Source organism: Mauremys mutica, chromosome 9 (assembly GCF_020497125.1).
Source record: "Mauremys mutica isolate MM-2020 ecotype Southern chromosome 9, ASM2049712v1, whole genome shotgun sequence".
Taxonomy (NCBI): Eukaryota; Metazoa; Chordata; order Testudines; family Geoemydidae; genus Mauremys; species Mauremys mutica.
This window is the reverse complement of record NC_059080.1, coordinates 103,677,250-103,695,199: the sequence shown is the minus strand read 5'-3', so window position 1 is coordinate 103,695,199 and position 17,950 is coordinate 103,677,250. Positions and strand designations below refer to the sequence as shown.

Genomic DNA, 17,950 nt, shown 5'->3' with positions numbered 1-17,950 from the left:
GCGTGTACTTTCATAGCTTTTGTTATTAGTGTTCAGGAGTGTTTCTCTAATTCCCCCTGTCACACGTTTAGGGCTCGATTCAGGGCCCATTGAAATAGATGGATAGAATGACTCCCATTGGCTTCAGTGGGCTTCGGCTCAGCCCCATCTCCGTGCACTCTTGCTGAGTAAGGGGCATGTGTGCTCATATACACACACCAGATTAATATCTGGAAACAATGACAGTGACCTTAGTCTTGCATCATGGATTGATGAAGGCCCTGTCGAGGCTGTAACTTGTACCTTACTAAGGATAGTGATGCATTTCTGCTTCATTATTGAGATCTTCCAGTGCTGCATGGTTGCAGCGTGGTGTGCTGATAGCATTTCTTCTATGGTGACGCTTCCATTTCTTGCCAATCTTCTGCCTGCAAACAGTGTTGTTCCTGCCACTGCCATATCTGTCCTGCTCTGAGTCTGGAAACATCACTTCATGAGTGAGGCTGAGACCCTTCCATACTGCAGAGTGGAAATACATTTAAATATTTTAGGACAAAGAACTTTGTTTAAGAAAAGTTAAGGCGGAATGTGTTTGAGAGGGGTCCAGCCAACACCCAAAAGCTTGACAGGTTTTTTTAAAACCCAGGCACAAACCTGGAACCAAAACAATATTTTATGAACCTTTTGCTTTCACCAAGATCCTTATGGACTTAGGTTTTTGTTGCAGACAGTTCATGGAGGCAAGGGAATTCAACTGGGAAGACACAGAAAGGAGGTAAAAAGGGCCCAGCCTGGATTTCTTAGCCTAAGTCTGAAGCAGAAAGGTGCCCATTCCCTGCTGGTGCTGCCACAATGCAGCAAAGCCTAGTGATGGAGAAGTGGCTGGAACTGGAGGACCTTGTTCCCCAGATCCTTACACTTTGGCAGAAGTACAGGGGATTTCAAAATAAATACATACATGAATCTGAGACTGATGTTCCTTTGGGTCTACTACAAAAGCCTGTATATTCAGTTATGTATTGGCCATGTGACATAACATAAGCAAGACATTCTGCTCCTCTTAGGCGTGTATTTCTGTACCTTATTCGTGATGGGGGGGATGGAATAAAGAATTCTGGCTCTACTCAAACTTCTACTGGGCTGTTGGGGCACATACGCTGCTCTTTCTGGTGGACCACATCCACACTGACCATAACTGTCCTCCCCCTTTGAATGCAGGTTTCTATGTGTATTCCACTGTGGGAACGCATGCACTTCATGCCCTGGGGGTCAGAGAATTTTTGCAAGCAGTATTTGTTGCCCTGTGCATGTGCCTTTGCCTTCCTTCATGAGTCCTTACATAATTTAAAGAACTCCGGGGCCACCCTCTGCTCCGTGGGAATATATACAGCTGCCCTAAAAGGGAAGTATCACAGGCAGCCTGACAAACCTAGACCGGCATCTCAATAATTATTTCACCAACCATCTTATGACCCTCCTGGTAAGAGACAAAGAGTACGGACCACTCGTTTTCCTGCACTTGCCATGCCTACAGCACCATCTCAATCTTATCCCCCAGTAAAAAGATATTTTGTGACAGGCGCTCAAGAGGTGCAAACCATTTATGATGCCTCTACATGATCCCCACGTACCCTTTGGCTATTGTTTAGCACTCCAGTTCCACAACTGGAGTGTCATAGCAGACAAGTGGGTATTAGATATCATCTAGCCCAGCTATGTGGTCAAATTTACTTACCTACCTTCTCCAAAACCCCCATTCTCACGAGGAATCCCTCTTCCAGCAAGGAACAATAGAGTGTGCACCTCTTCAACACCAAGGAAAAAGTTTTTTCTCTACATAGTTCTTAGTCCCTAAAAAGTTGGGTAGTTGGAGACAGAGCTGTATCCTCGATCTCTGTAATCTCAACCACTTTATTCACCAACTGAGATTTCACAGGGTCGCTCTGGCATCAATATCCTATCCCTGGAAAAAGACATATGGTTTACAGCTCTTGATAGGAAGGTCATGTACTTTCACATGGATATTCACCCCGTCCACAGGCATTTTCTCAGATTCGTGGTGAGCCCTGACCACTTTCACTACAGGGTCTTCCCATTTGGCCTCACCACTGCCCCCTAGGGTCTTTACCAAGATCTTTCTGGTAGTAGCAGCTCTTCAGACAGAACGGCTTTACTGTTTTCCCTTATGTTGATGGTTGGCTTCTCGTTGCCAAAACATATCCGGAAGCCTATGAGTCAACCTCATCAATGCTTCAACGACTTTCTTCCCGCGGAGTCAGTGGGGGCTTGGAAAAGTGTCCTCACTCCATGCAGACTATAGACTTCATAGGAGCCACTCTAGATTCAGTCATGGCGAGAGTTCATCTCCCAAGGGACAGGTTTTGCACCAGGAGCTGTTAGATCAGGTTATAGGCAACCTTTGAGTTCCAGTCAGAACTTGTTTTCCTTCTGGAGCCAATGGCTTCATGGACATGTTATTCCATTCGCCAGACTTCACCTACATTGCCTTCAGGGGTAGCTCCAGAGAGTGTATTCACCAGTCAAACACAGCATGAATACCTTAGTAATAATTCCATCCAGAGTAACATCTTCCTTGGTGTGGTGGAAGGATCCTCATCAGGTATGTGTGGGTGTCTCCTTCCTATTATCCTTGCCAGACAAGATCATCATTAGAGACCCCTCTCTCTTCAGCTGGGCAGTCCACATGGACAACCATATGGTGCAGGGTACTTAGATGTCCCAAGAGACCAGGATGCACATCAACCTTCTGAAACTCCAGGCACCGCGAGAAGCTTGCAAGGTTTTTCTACCATGCATCCTATCCCACCATGTCCTCATAACATCAAACAACCTGACAACTGCCTCATAAATCAATAACCAGAGAGGAGTAAGATCAGTCCCACTATGTGTAGGAGCAGCCACCCTGTGGAAGTGGTGCATCAGGAATCGAAGCGCCCTGTTGGCACCTTATTTTCCAGGAACTCAGGATGTGTTAGTGGACACCCGCAGCAGGTATGTCCCCATCAGTGGGAGTTGCATGATTCAATAATAAATAACACTTCTGTTCAGTGGGTGACACCCAATCAGGATCTGCTCTGCTGAACGAACAAGAAGTGCAACATACGTTGCTCCAGAGATGCTCTTGGACTCTGCCCTCAGAGCGATGCTGTCTTTCTCCCCTCGTCAGACCATCTGAGCGATGTCTTTCCTCCCTTATCGTTCCTACCTTGGGTCTTACAAAGTCACAACAGGGTACAATTCATCCTCGTTTTCCCCCAATTGGCTCCCAAATCTCCTACAACAGTCATCTCATTCTCCACTCATCAGCCAGTCCTTCCCTGATATCTTGATCTAGGAGAAGCGCAGGATCAAGCATCCCAGCCTCAAAGTGCTTCATCTCCTGGCTTGGATTTTTGGATGGGTATCAACATTAGAACATTCCTGATCAGAAACTGGACAAACCACCCTTAATAATAGCAAAAACGGTTCCACTAGGAAATGCTATTCAGCCAAATGACGCATTTTTCCATCTGGGCACAGCAGAAACATCTCCTGAGTCGTCAGATATTCCCCTATTTTGGACTATCTTCTTTCTCTCACAACCGCTGGGCTATCCCTCGGTTCTATATGAGTCCACCTGGCAGCAATCAGTGCATTGCAGCCACCGTCAGGTGATTATTCAATTTTCATTCACCCATTAGCTAGCAGACTCTTAAAGGGCCTAATCAGAATCTTCCTGCCAGTAAGAAAACCTGCTCCTCATTGGGACGTAAGCCGTGTATTTACGGTACTCACTAAGCCTCCTTTTGAGCCGTTAGCTACATGTTCATGTCTAACCTATCAATGAAAGTTGCGTTCCTTGTGGCCATCACCTCAGCCGGAAGTTGAGTGAGCTGGGAGCCCTAGTGGTGGGTGGGCTACACACTATATTTGATAAAGACCAAGTCTCTTTACAACTACATCCAAAGTTCCTCCCCCAAAGTAGTTTCGGAGTTTCACTTGAACCAGTCAGTCCACGTATCTGTTTTTTCTGAATCTCCATGCATCTGAAGAAGAGCAGAGACTTCATTCTCTCCATGTATGACAAGCTTTTACCTTCTATTTGCAAAGGACAAAACAAATTAGAAAATGACCTACATTGTTTCTTGTTATAGCAAAATGAGTCTGAGGTCAAGCTGTATCCTCCCAGAGGATCCTTGAGTGGATTTCAGGCTGTATCCTGTTGTTACTAGTTGCATCTTTCTCCTCATCATGGGGTGAGAACTCATTCTACAACAGCAACTTCAGTGGCATTGCTTCAGGAAGTGCCCTTACTTGACATTTGCAAATCAGCTCCTTGGCGTTCCATCCGTATGTTTGTGGGGCCTGATGCTCTAGTGCAGAACTCCCCACTGATGCTTCCTTTGGGACAGTGGTTCTCCAAACAGCTCTGCTGCCTGCATCTTCGCACTCTCCCCCTACTTGAGTACTGTTTGTCAGTCACCCACCATGGAATGCACATAAGGACCAGCACTCAGAGGAGGTTACTTACCTTATAGTAACTGGAGGTGGTCCATATCTAGTCTATCCACCCTCCCCCCCTTTGTTTCGGCTCTTGACTAGATTTGTCATAGAAAAAGAACTGGAGAGGCAGTCAGACTGCGCCGCCCTTTATGCCTTTGGTTGGAAGCGCGAGGAGGGCAAGGGCATGGACAAGCACCAACGGACACTGCTGGCAAGAATTTGCCAGCTCCAGGCGTATGGCAGGCATGCGTACCCAGCGTGGAATACTGATACGGACCACGCATCTCAGAGAGCCACCAGTTACTGTAAGGTAAGTAACCTCCTCTTTTGTCCCAAGGCACATTGCTTGCAAAAGCCGTGTGTGTGTGTGTGTGTGTGTGTGTTTTGCTGCATACCCACAAATCCCACTGGAGTAAATGGGAGCTGTGGGTACAGGGAACCTCTGAAAATCAGTCCACTTCTCTTACATGACTTCACTTTTGGCAGTGAAGTTAACATAAATTCTGTCCTTTGCCTTTAAAATACCACTCATTTTTGCATAAGTTAAGAGGTGTTATCTTGAGGATGCATTATGCTGTCAGCCTTCCCATGTAAAATGCAGAATCATCTCAGAGTCCTCACTTGTCTGCTATACGCTTACTAGATGCCTCTAGGATGCTTTGCCTCTAAGGTAAGACTCAAACACACACACACATATATATATATATATTTTTTTTTAATTTAACATTCTGCTGGGGGCTGGGTTTAGAATGTGCACAAGATAGTAATTCACAATAGTTAAGATAATGTGTTATTGAATTTGGTATATTTGATTTTCCAAGAATGTGGGTTCAAGTCCTGGTATGTAAACTTGTCAGTTCTACATGTTGTTCATGGATTGAGTTCTAGGATTCTTGTACAATACACTGAGAAATCTTTAGGAACACAGGAATTGCTGCACTAGATCCATCTAGGCCATTGTCCTGTCTCTGATGGTACCCAGCACCGCAGGCTTCAGAAGAAGATGCAAGAACCCTGCAGTAGGTTGAAGTGGGATAATTGCCCCTCAGTAGGGAATGGCTTAAGCCCTGAAGCAAGAGGTTTAATATCCCTTACAGAATTTTCAGCTTAATTATAACAACTCTGGATATTCTTGTTATCCATATAAATGTCCGATCCTGTTTTGAATCTTCTGACGTTTTGGTCTCAATTCAATCCTACTCTGCTTTTGATCCATGAGGAGGCTTCGCCTCTCACCCAGTGATGAGATTCTTTAGCAAGTGTTTGTGTGGGATCGTGGGCCCTGGGGGGAGGAGGAGGGTTCTGAATAAATTGTCAGCTGGTTCTCCTTAATCTGCTTCTTTCTTGATACAATCAAAGAATTCTAGGGTCCTACTGAGAGAGTTTTCTTCTGCAGAAAGCGTGCTGGTTACACCCTCTCAGATCAGGAACACAGACTAGCAAAACACCTGGATGTACTGATCATTTCAAGCAGTTTGCCAGATGCAGATGTAAGGTTAATGGTCCATACTTCCCTGAATCTTACAGCCTTTTTTAGCAGATACGACATCTGCTTCCCTTCAGTCCCCTGGAACAGTAACTGTTTTTAATGAATGATTTTATGTTCCTGTTAGCAGCTCAGCTGCTTCAGAATTCTTGGATGGACCCTCAGGCCTGATGACTTATTGCTTTTTAAATTATCACTTTGCACCAGCAACTCCTTTTCTGTCATCTCTGTCTCTGAGAGCGGCTCAGAGCAGGTCCAGGATAGGAATCTCCCAAACATCCTCTGTGGTGAAACATGATGCCAAGAAATCATTCAGCTTCTTCAAAATGTCCTTATCTTCCTTAATTGGCCCCTTTTAACCTTGCTAAACCAGCCACCCCATCTTTCGCAGGCCTCCTGCTTCTTATGTACTTGAGTCTTTTGTTTGTTTTTACACTTCTAGCTATTTGCTCTTCTAAATTCATTTTGGCCCTCCTAATTTCCCTTGTACTTAATGCCTGCTGTACTTATGCTCCTATTTATTGGCTTCACAAGAGTCAGATTTCCACATTTTGAAGGATTTCTTTCTGGCTTGATTAGACTCTCAGACCTTGCCATTTAACCATAATGGTTCATTAGCTGCCTTCCTAATTCTCTTTGTGTTCAGTGATGTGTGTGTCTTCTGAGATTCTATTATTTGGGGGGGGTAAGTATATTCCATGCCACTTCTAAGGATTTTACTTCCTTCTTCCTTTGCTTGTAGCATTAGAGCCTTTTTGACGAACCTCATTGTACTGTGTGATAGACCCAGGCCAGGTGGGTACAGCAGAATAGCAGAAGGCAGATATACTGGCCACTGGATTAACAGTTTTCTGTTCCCTGACTGTCCAGAGCAAGGGCTGCTCCAGGCTAATGAGAACACCTGACTCTAATTAACCTGTAAAGAGTCAGGTGAGGCCATTCAGTTAATGTGACCACCTGACTCTAATTAAGGCCCTTCTATAAAAAGGGCTCACTCCAGTCAGGCAGGGGAGAGCCAGGGAGCTAGAGGAGAGGAAGTGCGGCTGAAGGGTTGGTTACTGAAGACACCCTTAGACCATCGTTAAAGGAGCCCTAAGGTAAGGGTGAAGAAGGGAGAAGCAGGAGAGCTGTAGGGAAGTGGCCCAGGGAAATGTAGCAACTCTGGCAGTGAAAGGTTGGCTGCCAACAACTGCTACCATTAGGGTCCCTGGGCCGGAACCCGGAGTAGAGGGTGGGCCCGGGTTCCCCCCAACCCACCACTACAGGAACAGCTCCTGGAAGGGGATGTCAGGTCCCTGTCAGGACAGGAGGCTGAACAAGAGACTGTGGGAGCTCTCTCACCAACCTTGCAGCCTATGATGAAAAGGGCTCAGTAGACTGTAACCCTGGCCCTAGAGAGAGAAGGGCTACGTGGAGGGTCACAGTGAGCCACTGAGGCTAGCATAAACCGCCTAGAAGCGCAGGACCCACGGGAGCAAGGTCAGAGCTCTGCCACAACTGAAATCTCCTTTTCCAAAGTTTAGTACCACTGGTACCTACCTCCCCTTGGGTGTTGAGTCTAATTATATGATGGTCACTGTTACTTATCAGCTCAGCTCCTGTTACTTCTTGAATTAGCTCCTGTATATGACTAGAATATCCTTTTTTGTGTGCTCAGGAATTCACTGTTCCAAGACGCAATCATTGAAGTGGTGAGAAATTGCTTCTCTCTACTTTGTGTTGTTGAACCATTTGATCAGTTTATAGGTGGGGTGTTGAAGTCCTCCATTATCTCACCCTGTTAGATTTTGCTGCCTCTTTGATCTCTCTCAGCAGTTAAACTCTTACCCAGGTACGACAGGATCTAAAACCCTATTGGGCTTCTGCTAATACATACAATTTCAAAGCTAATTTCCAAATGTTAGGTGACGTACAACTGGGAGAGAAATTTCATGTAACCATATAGATGTGGAGGATGGCTTACGCTGAGCTGTTTGGCCATATCTGTAAGAGGGCTTGTTTTGCATGACAATGATAAAACATACAATGTTTTAATCTTCAGAGAAGAGCATGCTTCAAAGTTTTAAATACGAATAGTGATCACAAAATATTGATATATTATATGCTTTTATTGTGGCTAATACAAATATGAAAAAATCAAGATGATAAATCTTCAGTACTCTGAATTTAAAGATGAGCACCAGGATTGCCATCCCTCCAGCCTTTACCCGGACAGTTGGTTTTTGGCTTCTGTATCCGGGTGCCATTTATGGTTGCCAGGTGCCTGGTTTTTGAGCGAACAGTCTGATTGAAAAGGGGACCTGGCAGTGTCCGGTCAGATGTACTGACCGGGCACCAACATCTGGATACTGTGGGGTCATTAACCCCTGCCAGCCCCGCTGCCTCCTACCTGCAGGCCAGCTCCTTGTCAGGCTGCAGCAGCTCCTGTCCAAGCCCCAGAGCAGAGGGAGCCCAGTTGGGGGGGGGGGAGTTGGCGACGATCCAGCGAGTGATTGGGAGTGGGGAGGAATTAGTGACGGGGTGGGGCCTTGGAGGGAAGCGGCGGAGAGAGGGCAAGGTCTGGGGGAAGATGCAGAGAAGGGCTGAGGCCAGGGGGAAGAGGGGGAGTACGGGGCGGGGCCTTGGAAGTGGCAGGGCCACGGGGAGTCCAGTTACCAGCAATTAGAAAGGTGGCAACCCTAGTGAGCACCATTGAAATGCACGTAATCAAATAAAACCACAGAGTTTGGGGAGTTTTCATCATAATCCAAACGGAAGTTTAGTACATTTTTAGGTTTTTGCTACAGTCATTCACACAGTACATATTATGATTAGTACCAAATTGTTACAAATATGTAAAATGGAAACTGGATTCTCTAGTACTAATTTATAACTGCTCATATTCCAGGCACTTCAGCAAGGATGTTGGTTTTTCGTTTAGCTGTAATCATCCATCTTTTCCTTCAGCTGAATGCATCTGTTTGCCCTAAGGAATGCGAGTGTATTCTGAAAGATGCCATCCGTTGCTCTGGTTCCGGTATCAAAGACCTAGCATCATTAGGTCTGCCTACCAACATGACACAAATTCTGATAACAAGTACTAAAGCAACAGAGTTGAAGGACAAAGTCTTTTCCGGAATGACAGTGCTACAGCGTCTCATTCTGTCTTCAAACCAGCTTTCCCTAATTTTGCCAGGAGCGTTTAAAGGCTTAGTAAAGCTGAAGACCCTCAAACTGTTTGACAACAAGTTAACTCAGCTTCCCACAGGAGTGTTCGATGAAATGGTGGACCTTCAGCAGTTGATCCTTGAAAAGAATTTGCTGAAAGATGTTGAGCGCAGCCTGTTTGACAAACTAGTCAATTTGCAGGAGCTGTTTTTGAACAAAAACCATCTGACAGAGCTTCCTGATGGAGTTCTAAGAAACCTCGCCAAGCTTAAACTACTGAACTTATCCAGAAACTATTTGGCAGCCTTGCCTAGAAATATATTTAGCACATTAACCAAACTTGAGAAGCTCACTCTGTATATGAACAGGCTCAGTTCAATAGACTCTGGTGTGTTTGATAACCTGAGAGAGCTGCAGGAGCTTCTTCTGCATTCAAATGACATTCAGTCCATTGCCCCGGGTGCATTTCGCAATCTCCTTAAACTAAATAGTTTAACGCTCTCTCGAAATAAACTGCAGTTGTTACCTCATGGGCTCTTTCTGCATTTGCACAATTTGACTAAATTGACCTTGTATGGAAATCCACTGGGATCCCTTCCAGAAATATTGTTTGGAGAAATTCGGACTCTCCGGAGTCTGTGGGTATATGACACCAAACTCTCCACTGTGCCAGATTTTGTGTTTGGTAATTTGACAGATTTAGAGCTACTTGTGCTGACTTTCAATCCTGAGTTAAGTGTTCTCCCAAGGAACGTGTTCAGTGGCCTGCATGAACTTCGGCGTTTGTCTTTGCATACAAATAATCTCTCTACTCTCCCGGAGGGCATCTTCCAGGGTCTGCAGAAACTTCAGGAGATTTCCCTTTTCAATAACAGGATTGAGGTTCTGCCTAAAAACCTCTTTTATAATCTCAGTAATCTCCAGGCAATTTACCTAAACTGTACCAGCCTGCAGTCTCTTCCTGGAGACTTCTTTGCGTCGTTATCCAAGCTGCAAGAGGTCGTGCTTGACAACAATCCTTGGAAATGTGATTGTCAAATCGCTGAATTCAAAGGGTGGCTCCAGAGGAATTTAGACATAGTAAAAAATGTCACGTTCCTAACTTGTGACAGTCCCATAGCATTAAGGAATATTTCTCTCTTGTCTCTACCAGATGATCATTTTCACTGCCCCTCTACCACAGCCCTTCCACACCACACACCTGAGAGCTCCACTCGTTCCCACACAGCATCTGTTCTTGTCACTGAACACTTGCCTTTCACTTGGAAGACCCCCACAGCTCCTCCTCCTGTGCCCGTGATACATACGAACACCCCCTTGCTGCCTCCGTCTGCAACTCCATATTTTACTGACTCCATCACTGGAGATGTTGAGCTGTCTGAATTTCACCCCACAGAAATTCCAACCCAACTTCCCACCGGCATAAGGAGAGAAATCAACAGAGTAAGAGAAATTGTCTCAACCACTGCCGCACCGGTCAGTTGGTCACAAGACTGTCTCAATGCGTGGCCATTTTTTAAATGTAACATTCCATATTGTCAAATATTTTTGTCTCTCTATGTTTTGGCTGTAACAGTCCAAGTTTTAACTGTTGTGACCACTTTCTACGTGGTGTATGAAGTCAGGCAGCTTGTGCACCGCAGCAATAGCCCTGCTCAATCCGTTGTACTGGTGAGAATTTTACATGGGGTTAGGAATGCAGATTAGGAGCTCGGCACTAATGTAACATAGAGGATTAGTTGCATTACTGGGCACAGGCCTCATATTTTGGACATTACAGGTCTTGCATAGCGAGCACTGTAAACAGGAGACTGTGTGTGTTTCTCAGCTGCACAGCATTGTATATTGAAAATGTCCTTTATCTACTGTGTATTTTATAGCATGTGCCTACAACAACAACCCCAGCTTCAGCCAGTTCTCGAGCTTTTGAAGTGCCCACAAACTAGGTGTAGAGGTTGTGTACAGAGTCTGGCCATCATGCTTAACTACTAATGCTGCTGTAGAGAATCAGACTAATGTAATCGTAAGGATTTTTCAGTTTGCACATTTTGAATAGCTCTTGGTTTCAGCTGTTCGGAGGATAATTCTGTACCCTCAGTTATATGTATTGTTTTGTTAGTTTTAAAAGAGAGGCTCCAGATCAAACAGAAGCTATGGGCTTGAAGCAGGAATGGCTGGGTGAGGTTCTTGACCTGTGTGATGCAGACGTGCTGGAAGTTGGGTGATGGGGATGCAGCAGCACCCCATGGCTTGCGGAAATAATAGCAACCAATGTGTGGTTTCCATCACAGACAGGGTTTACAGTTTGGTTCAGTGGCTTTCAGCACCCCCACTATACAATTGTTCCCCCTGCCCTGGCAGGAGGTCAGACTAGATTATCATAATGGCCCTGCCTGGCCTTCAAATTGTGTGTGTTTGGAAAGGACTAAACCGCATTGTTAGAAAATCCATCTCCTCACCGGACTTGCAAACGGCACCTTAGATTATTGGTGTTCATCGCTTCCACAGGGTGTTCACTTTTTGGACATTACTCTGCTTAGACAATGGGAAATAAACGAGTCACTTTCCTTTGTTTCTAGTCAGTTTTATTGTCTAGTGATCTGCATTTGCACCCTGCTGCAACGTCTAAGAACACAATAAAGGTCCATCTAGCCCAGTATCCTGTCTTCCAACAGTGGCCAGTGCCAGGTGCTTCAGAGGGAATGAACAGAACAGGGCAATTTATTGTCACTCACTCCCAGCTTCTGGCAGTCAGAGGCTTAGGGACATCCAGACATGGGATTGCATCCCTGCCCATCCTGGCTAATAGCCATCAATGGACCGATCCTCCATGAATGTATCTAGTTGTTTTTTGAACCCAGTTATACATTTGGCCTTCACAACATCCCCTGGCAATGAGTTCCACAAATTGACCATGCGTTGTGTGGAGAAATACTTGCTTTTGTTTGTTTTAAACCTGCTGCCTATTAATTTCATTGGGTGGCCTCTGGTTCTTGTGTTATGAGAAGGGGTAAATAACACTTTCTTCACACCATGCACCATTTTATAGACCTCTATCCTAGCCCTCCTGAGTCATCCCTTTTCTAATATCTCCTTGTATGGCAGCTGTTCCATACCCCTCATCCCTTTTGTTTCCCTTCTCTGCCCCTTTTCCAATTCTAATGTATTGTTTTGGAGATGGGGCAGCCAGAACTGCACATCGTATTCAAGGTGTGGGTGTACCATGGGTGGATATAGTAGCATTGATATTTTCTGACTAATCTCTCTTTCCAAATGGTTCCTAACATCATTAGCTTTTTTGACTGCTGCTGCACATTGAGTGGATGTTTTCAGAGAACTATCCACAATGACTCCAAGATCTCTTTCTTGAGTGGTAACAGCTAATTTAGACCCCATCATTTTGTATGTATAGTTGGGATTATGTTTTCTAATGTGCGTTACTTTGCATTTATCGCCATTGAATTTCATCTGCCATTTTGTTGCCCAGTCACCCAGTTTAGTGAGATCACTTTGTAACTCTTCACAGTCAGCTTTGGACTTAACTCTCATGAGTAATTTTATATCCTCTGTAAATTTTGCCACCCCACTGTTTACTCCATTTTCGAGATCATTTATTAATATGTTGAACAGCGCTGGGCCCAGTTCAGATCCTTGGGGGACCCTGCTATTTACCTCTCTCCATTGTGAAAACTGACCATTTATTCCTACCCTTTGTTTCCTATCTTTTAACCAATTACTGATCCACTAGAGGATCTTCCCTCTTATCCCAAGACAGCTTACTTTGCTTAAGAGCCTTTGGTGAGTGACCTTGTCATAGACTTTCTGAAAGTTTAAGTAAACTATATACATTGGATCACCCTTGTCCACATTCATTGATGCCCTCAAAGAATTGTAATGGATTGGTGAGGCATGATTTCCCGTTAGGAAAGCCATGTTGACTCTTTCACAACATATTGTGTTCATCTACTTGTCTGACAATTCTCTTCTTTACTATAGTTTTAACCAATTTGCCTGGTACTGAAGTTAGGCTTACCAGCCTGTAATTGCCAGGATCACCTCTGGAGCCTTTATAAAAAATCCGTGTTACATTAGCTAACCGCCAGGCATCTGGTACAGAGGCTGATTTAAGTGCTAGGTTACATAGCATGGTTAGTTGTTCTGCAGTTTCATCCTCAGAACACAGGTAAATGTCATCTGGTCCTGGTGACTTCTTACTATTTAATTTATCAGTTTGTTCCAAAACCGTCTCTACTAACACCTCAACCTGGGACGGGTACCAGAATGAGGCAACATAGCCTTGCCTGCCCTTTCCTCAACTTGTGCTGAATAGCAGTTGTCTTGCTGATGAAAACAGGCTCATCTGTGTTTAATCTGCCTTGTAGTACAATGTGATAAACCCCTTCAGAGTGGGAGGGTTGGGTCTGTTTTGTTACAGCAAGCGTGGATCTGCCTGGAAGCACCATGAATAGAAGCAGTAGTGTGTTTTATTGCAGTGTGTTCAAAGAGAAGAGGGAAGAGTGTGAAACTATTTCTCAGTTGTTTCCAGATTAACGCACACTGAGACTTCACAGGCTGCTACCGTACATGTGGATTCCTGCTTATGCACATTTTTATGAGCATTTGGTGTCAGACCAATTCTAGTACCTGTCATATCAATATTATACTGCAAATCTACCTATAATCCGGAAAGAAATGAAGGTAGGCAGCATGTATGTGTGAGAGGAAATTGTCCTGCAGACTAGCAGGGGCTACTGTTCCTTCCTGCCATATATATTAGCGAGGGGGCACCCAAATTTCAGGGCAGTGGGGTTTGATGAATAGAGTTGGATCCAAAGCTGGCAGGAGCTGTCTCTTCCAGAAGTGGATGCATCGGAAATCTTGCAAAAACTGTTTGTGCAAGATCGTGGCCCAAAATGCCAGAAGTCTCATGGGAACAACATGTGGAGAGATTTCCACATCTTGTCCCAGTTTGGCCTCAAGCCCTCAGACTAGCCTAACCCTAATCCAGACCTGAATCCAAATTCATTCGTAATGACCAAGTTCCAAAACTGAGCACGCTGGAGGCTTCAGCTCACTGCAGCACAGTCAGACCTTCACTCAGAGCAGCGTGATCTCCTTCCATGGCCTGGCATCCTGGATTTCACAACAGGAAACCTGGTGCAAGGCTCTGAGGTCAGTGGAGAGATAAGAATAGAAAGCTGGGTGGGGGCGGTTCCTCTCCCAGGCCCAGATTGCTCTGACTAGCTGCTGCTGCCCAGGGCCAGAGCGGGGCTGAGCTGTGCGGTACAGCTCCCAGTCCAGACCTCCCAGCGTGCGGGGACTGGCCTAGGGCCTGGACAGACCCGTCTGGTTCCTGGGCAAAGTCGGGGCTCCGTGCAGGATGGGAACCTGAACTCAGTTGTGTGTCGAGCTGCCCCCACACAGGGAGCTCCTCAGGGAAGATGCCTCCGCCTTAAACCCACGGTGCTGCTCTCTGGGGGGCACTGCCTGGCCCCCTGGTGGTGGTCACCCCCGACATGGACACACGCAGGGGAAAGGCTTTAATTCTGTGCCCTGGCGCCTGTGTCAAGGGGGCAGCTTCTTTCTCAGGCCTGTTCCGGGATGGTGCTGAGCCCCCTCAACTCCAAGGGTGAAACTCGCCTCGGTGCCAACGGGCTCTGCAAGTCCCTGGACCCACTTACGCTGCCCTGGTGCCCTGGTGGCCAGTGCTTAGCCACGGTCGCTGGGCCTGGTGCTGGGGATCTGCTCCCCAAGGATGACTGGAGCCATTTCAGCCCCATGGCTGTGCTACGAACGAGGCCCTGCCTAGGGATGGGGCCAGGGGGTGGCAGAGAAACTTCACAGGGGGGTTCCTGGCCCAATCCACTCTGCAGGCTGCTGTGCACAGGCCTGGCCCATTAAACACCCACGGTGCAGCAAAGCCCCATCACCTTCACGCCAAGGCGGGCTCTGCACCCCTGGGGGCTGGATTCACCCGTCTGAGGGGTGCACATGATGCTTAGGACCTGGTGTGCAGTGTGAACTTTACACCTCAGCCAATTCCTGCTGCTTCTTGGATCATTGCAAGCTGCTCTGTGCCCTGCAGTGCCCGCTCAGCAGCCCTGCCCCTCCCTGGGCCTGCTCCCTTTGGGACAGCCCTGGGCTGGACCCTGTTTGACACACAGCGGGCCCAGCGGGAGGAGCAGCTCTGAAATGTCACATTGGCATGCAGGGCTATGCAGCATGCTTGCAGCACAGCGTAATCACAGCTGCAGCTCTGTTTCCCCCAGTCTGCTCCCGGGCGCTGAAACTCTTTCCAGCTCTCTATGAATTTACCCAGAGAGAAGATATTAACTCCCATGCCCCTTGCTCCAAGCACATCCCTGCCGTCTGCCAGGCTGCCCTGGGACTAAGACACCCTGTGTTCCCGTAGACCAGCGGTCGGCAACCTTTCAGAAGTGCTGTGCCAAATCTTCATTTAGTCACTCTAATTTAAGGTTTCACGTGCTGGCAATACATTTTAACGTTTTTAGGTCTCTTTCTATAAGTCTATAATATATAACTAAACTCTTGTTGTATGTAAAGTAAATAAGGTTTTTAAAATGTTTAAGAAGCTTCATTTAAAATTAAATTAAAATGCAGAGCCCCCCAGACCGGTGGCCAGGACCCGGGCAGTGTGAGTGCCACTGAAAATCAGCTCATGTGCCGCCTTCGGCACCCGTGCCATAGGTTGCCTACCCCTGCTGTAGATCATGCCAGCCGCTTCCCCTCCTAATCCTTCCTTAGCTCCAGAGTCTCCCCATGGTCCCTCCCACACCCACCTAGTAGAGCTACCGGGCTCTGTTCACGGTGCTCTCCCTTCCCTCCCGCCTGCCCCTGAAGCATTCAGTGCTGTGGTTTTGGGTTAAATGACATGACACAATTAGCATCATGCAGTTCCCTGGCCGCAGTGGCCCTTTCCATCTGCTGCATCTCTGCTGCCCATCCTCGGACTTGTGTTGCCACTGCACTGCAGTTTTGCAAAGCTGAAAGTCTAAAATCTTTCCTACAACAGATGAAGCTTGAAAATCACTGTGCTTAGGAGGCCATCAGCAAGGAGCCGGCCCAGGAGAAGATGCATGTGTTGGCTAATGTTAATGATGAGGGATGTGTAAAGAGCCACAGAATTCACCGGCTGAGGTCTCAAAAGATTAGATGTGTGATGAGTCTGGGCTCTGTGCCAATGCATCTCCCCCAGTGAAGTTACTTCAATAGCAATGCAGGAGCCAAGGCACTTCCTGGTGGTAACAGATTGGGAGGAGCTGGTGGACAAGGTGCAGCCAAGGGTCATTATTCTTATTGTTTATAAACTGAAAATGATCAGGGAAATGAAGGGAGAGGGAGCCTGGCCCAGGGACTGCTGCGTTCCAATCCCAGCACTCACAGCTGCCTTCTCAGGCCTGGAGAAAGTAGCTTTCAATGTTAACCTCTCAGACTTGGGTTTCTAGTCCCCTGCTATGCGGGGGCAACCGTTTGCAAAGTGCTCTGTGTGAGGGCTGCGGGCGATGCTGTTTCACTCTTGTGGGAAGGGCACTCGTATTTTGAGTGTGTACCAGCCAGCCACGTCACCTGGATCGCCTCGTGGCCACACTCCCACTCCTCAGCCTAGCCTGCCGCCGCGCCGTACAGCTCTCTGGGATGGGGCTGATCTGCTCTCTGTTCAGAGGAGAATGGCCAGGGCTGGGAGCCAGCATCTCCTGGCACCTGATCTGTGCTCAGACGCTGGCTTGCTCGGGGCTCCCCTCCTGGGTGCTTCCCTTCTGGAAAAGGGGGGATAACACCTCACCTTCCTACCTGCGGGAGCTGGAGGCAGAGGTGGGGGGAGCGCATTGTGTCTGATGGTTTGGTGGTTGCAGGGTGGATGGGGATGCCGACCCCTGCTTTGGTGGAGTGGGGAAAGGCTGATCTGGAACAAATCCTGGGCTGGCAAAACTCCAGTGAGCCGCTTCCTCCACTTCAACCCATGAGCACGGGGAGGTCCAAGGTCCACCTCCCCTGCAATCCAGTTTTCCATTCATCCCCAGCCCTCAGACACGTCGCTTCCGCTTGGGATGATCTCTGCAGCATGGCTTGGCTGGGATTCCCTCATTCCTTCCTCAGCGAACACGGCCCTGGGGCCCAGGCCAAAGCCCCACGTTGCCGACGCTGCTGGGTCCCGTCCGGTCCCATTACCTGGGCTCAGTCAGGGCTTTGCCAGGAAGGGGCAGGGGTGGAAACACAAAGGTTTGGACTTTTCATAAACAGTCACTTTCCTTCTGTTAACTCAGTGGAGCTTTTAACTTTACCTCACCCATCTGGGCAGCCGATGGCTCGCTGACGGAGAACAGGCTGCAGATGTCTTCCTCCTCTGAACATGGTTCACAGCTGGGCTGTGCTCCCGCCATTGTCATGTCCTTGTGAAAGAAACAGCGCTGCCCCCTCTTCCCCGGGCGGCTGCTAAGCTCAGCCATCGCTGGGTGGGCCCCGCGTAACTGTGGCAAGTTCTCCTGGGGCAGAGGCCCTGACCCCTTCAGAGGGGAGCTCTAGTCTTTAAGTGGCAGCCTGGGTGCGGTAGGAGAGACCCAGGTTAACATGGTCACTGCAGGCTGGGAGACCAAGTGTGGTGGTGATTTATACCCCATGCTGGGCAGGGCTGAGGCGCGCCCTGGGGGGAACACGGGGAGGCACCGAGGTCCCCAGTCATCACCCCGTAGCAGGACACAGCAGCTAGGTTTCCCTCATGCGCCGCTGTGACTTCTCCGCATGCAGTGGCGTGTGCTGAGGGTGCAGAGAACACGCTGTGGCTGGATCTTTGCACCCTCGCAATCACGCAGAAGC

At 47.5% G+C, this 17,950-nt stretch overlaps 1 protein-coding gene across 1 annotated transcript; it reads left to right on the top strand.

The window, feature by feature from the left end:
• Window positions 1–7,385: 7,385 nt before the first annotated feature.
• GP5 (glycoprotein V platelet) lies at window positions 7,386–11,665 on the top strand. Its single transcript, XM_045030878.1, has 2 exons — window positions 7,386–7,447; window positions 8,856–11,665. Exon 2 carries the CDS (start codon window positions 8,870–8,872, stop codon window positions 10,820–10,822), a length of 1,953 nt encoding a protein of 650 aa, XP_044886813.1. The 5' UTR covers window positions 7,386–7,447; window positions 8,856–8,869; the 3' UTR covers window positions 10,823–11,665.
• The last annotated feature ends 6,285 nt before the right edge of the window (window positions 11,666–17,950 follow it).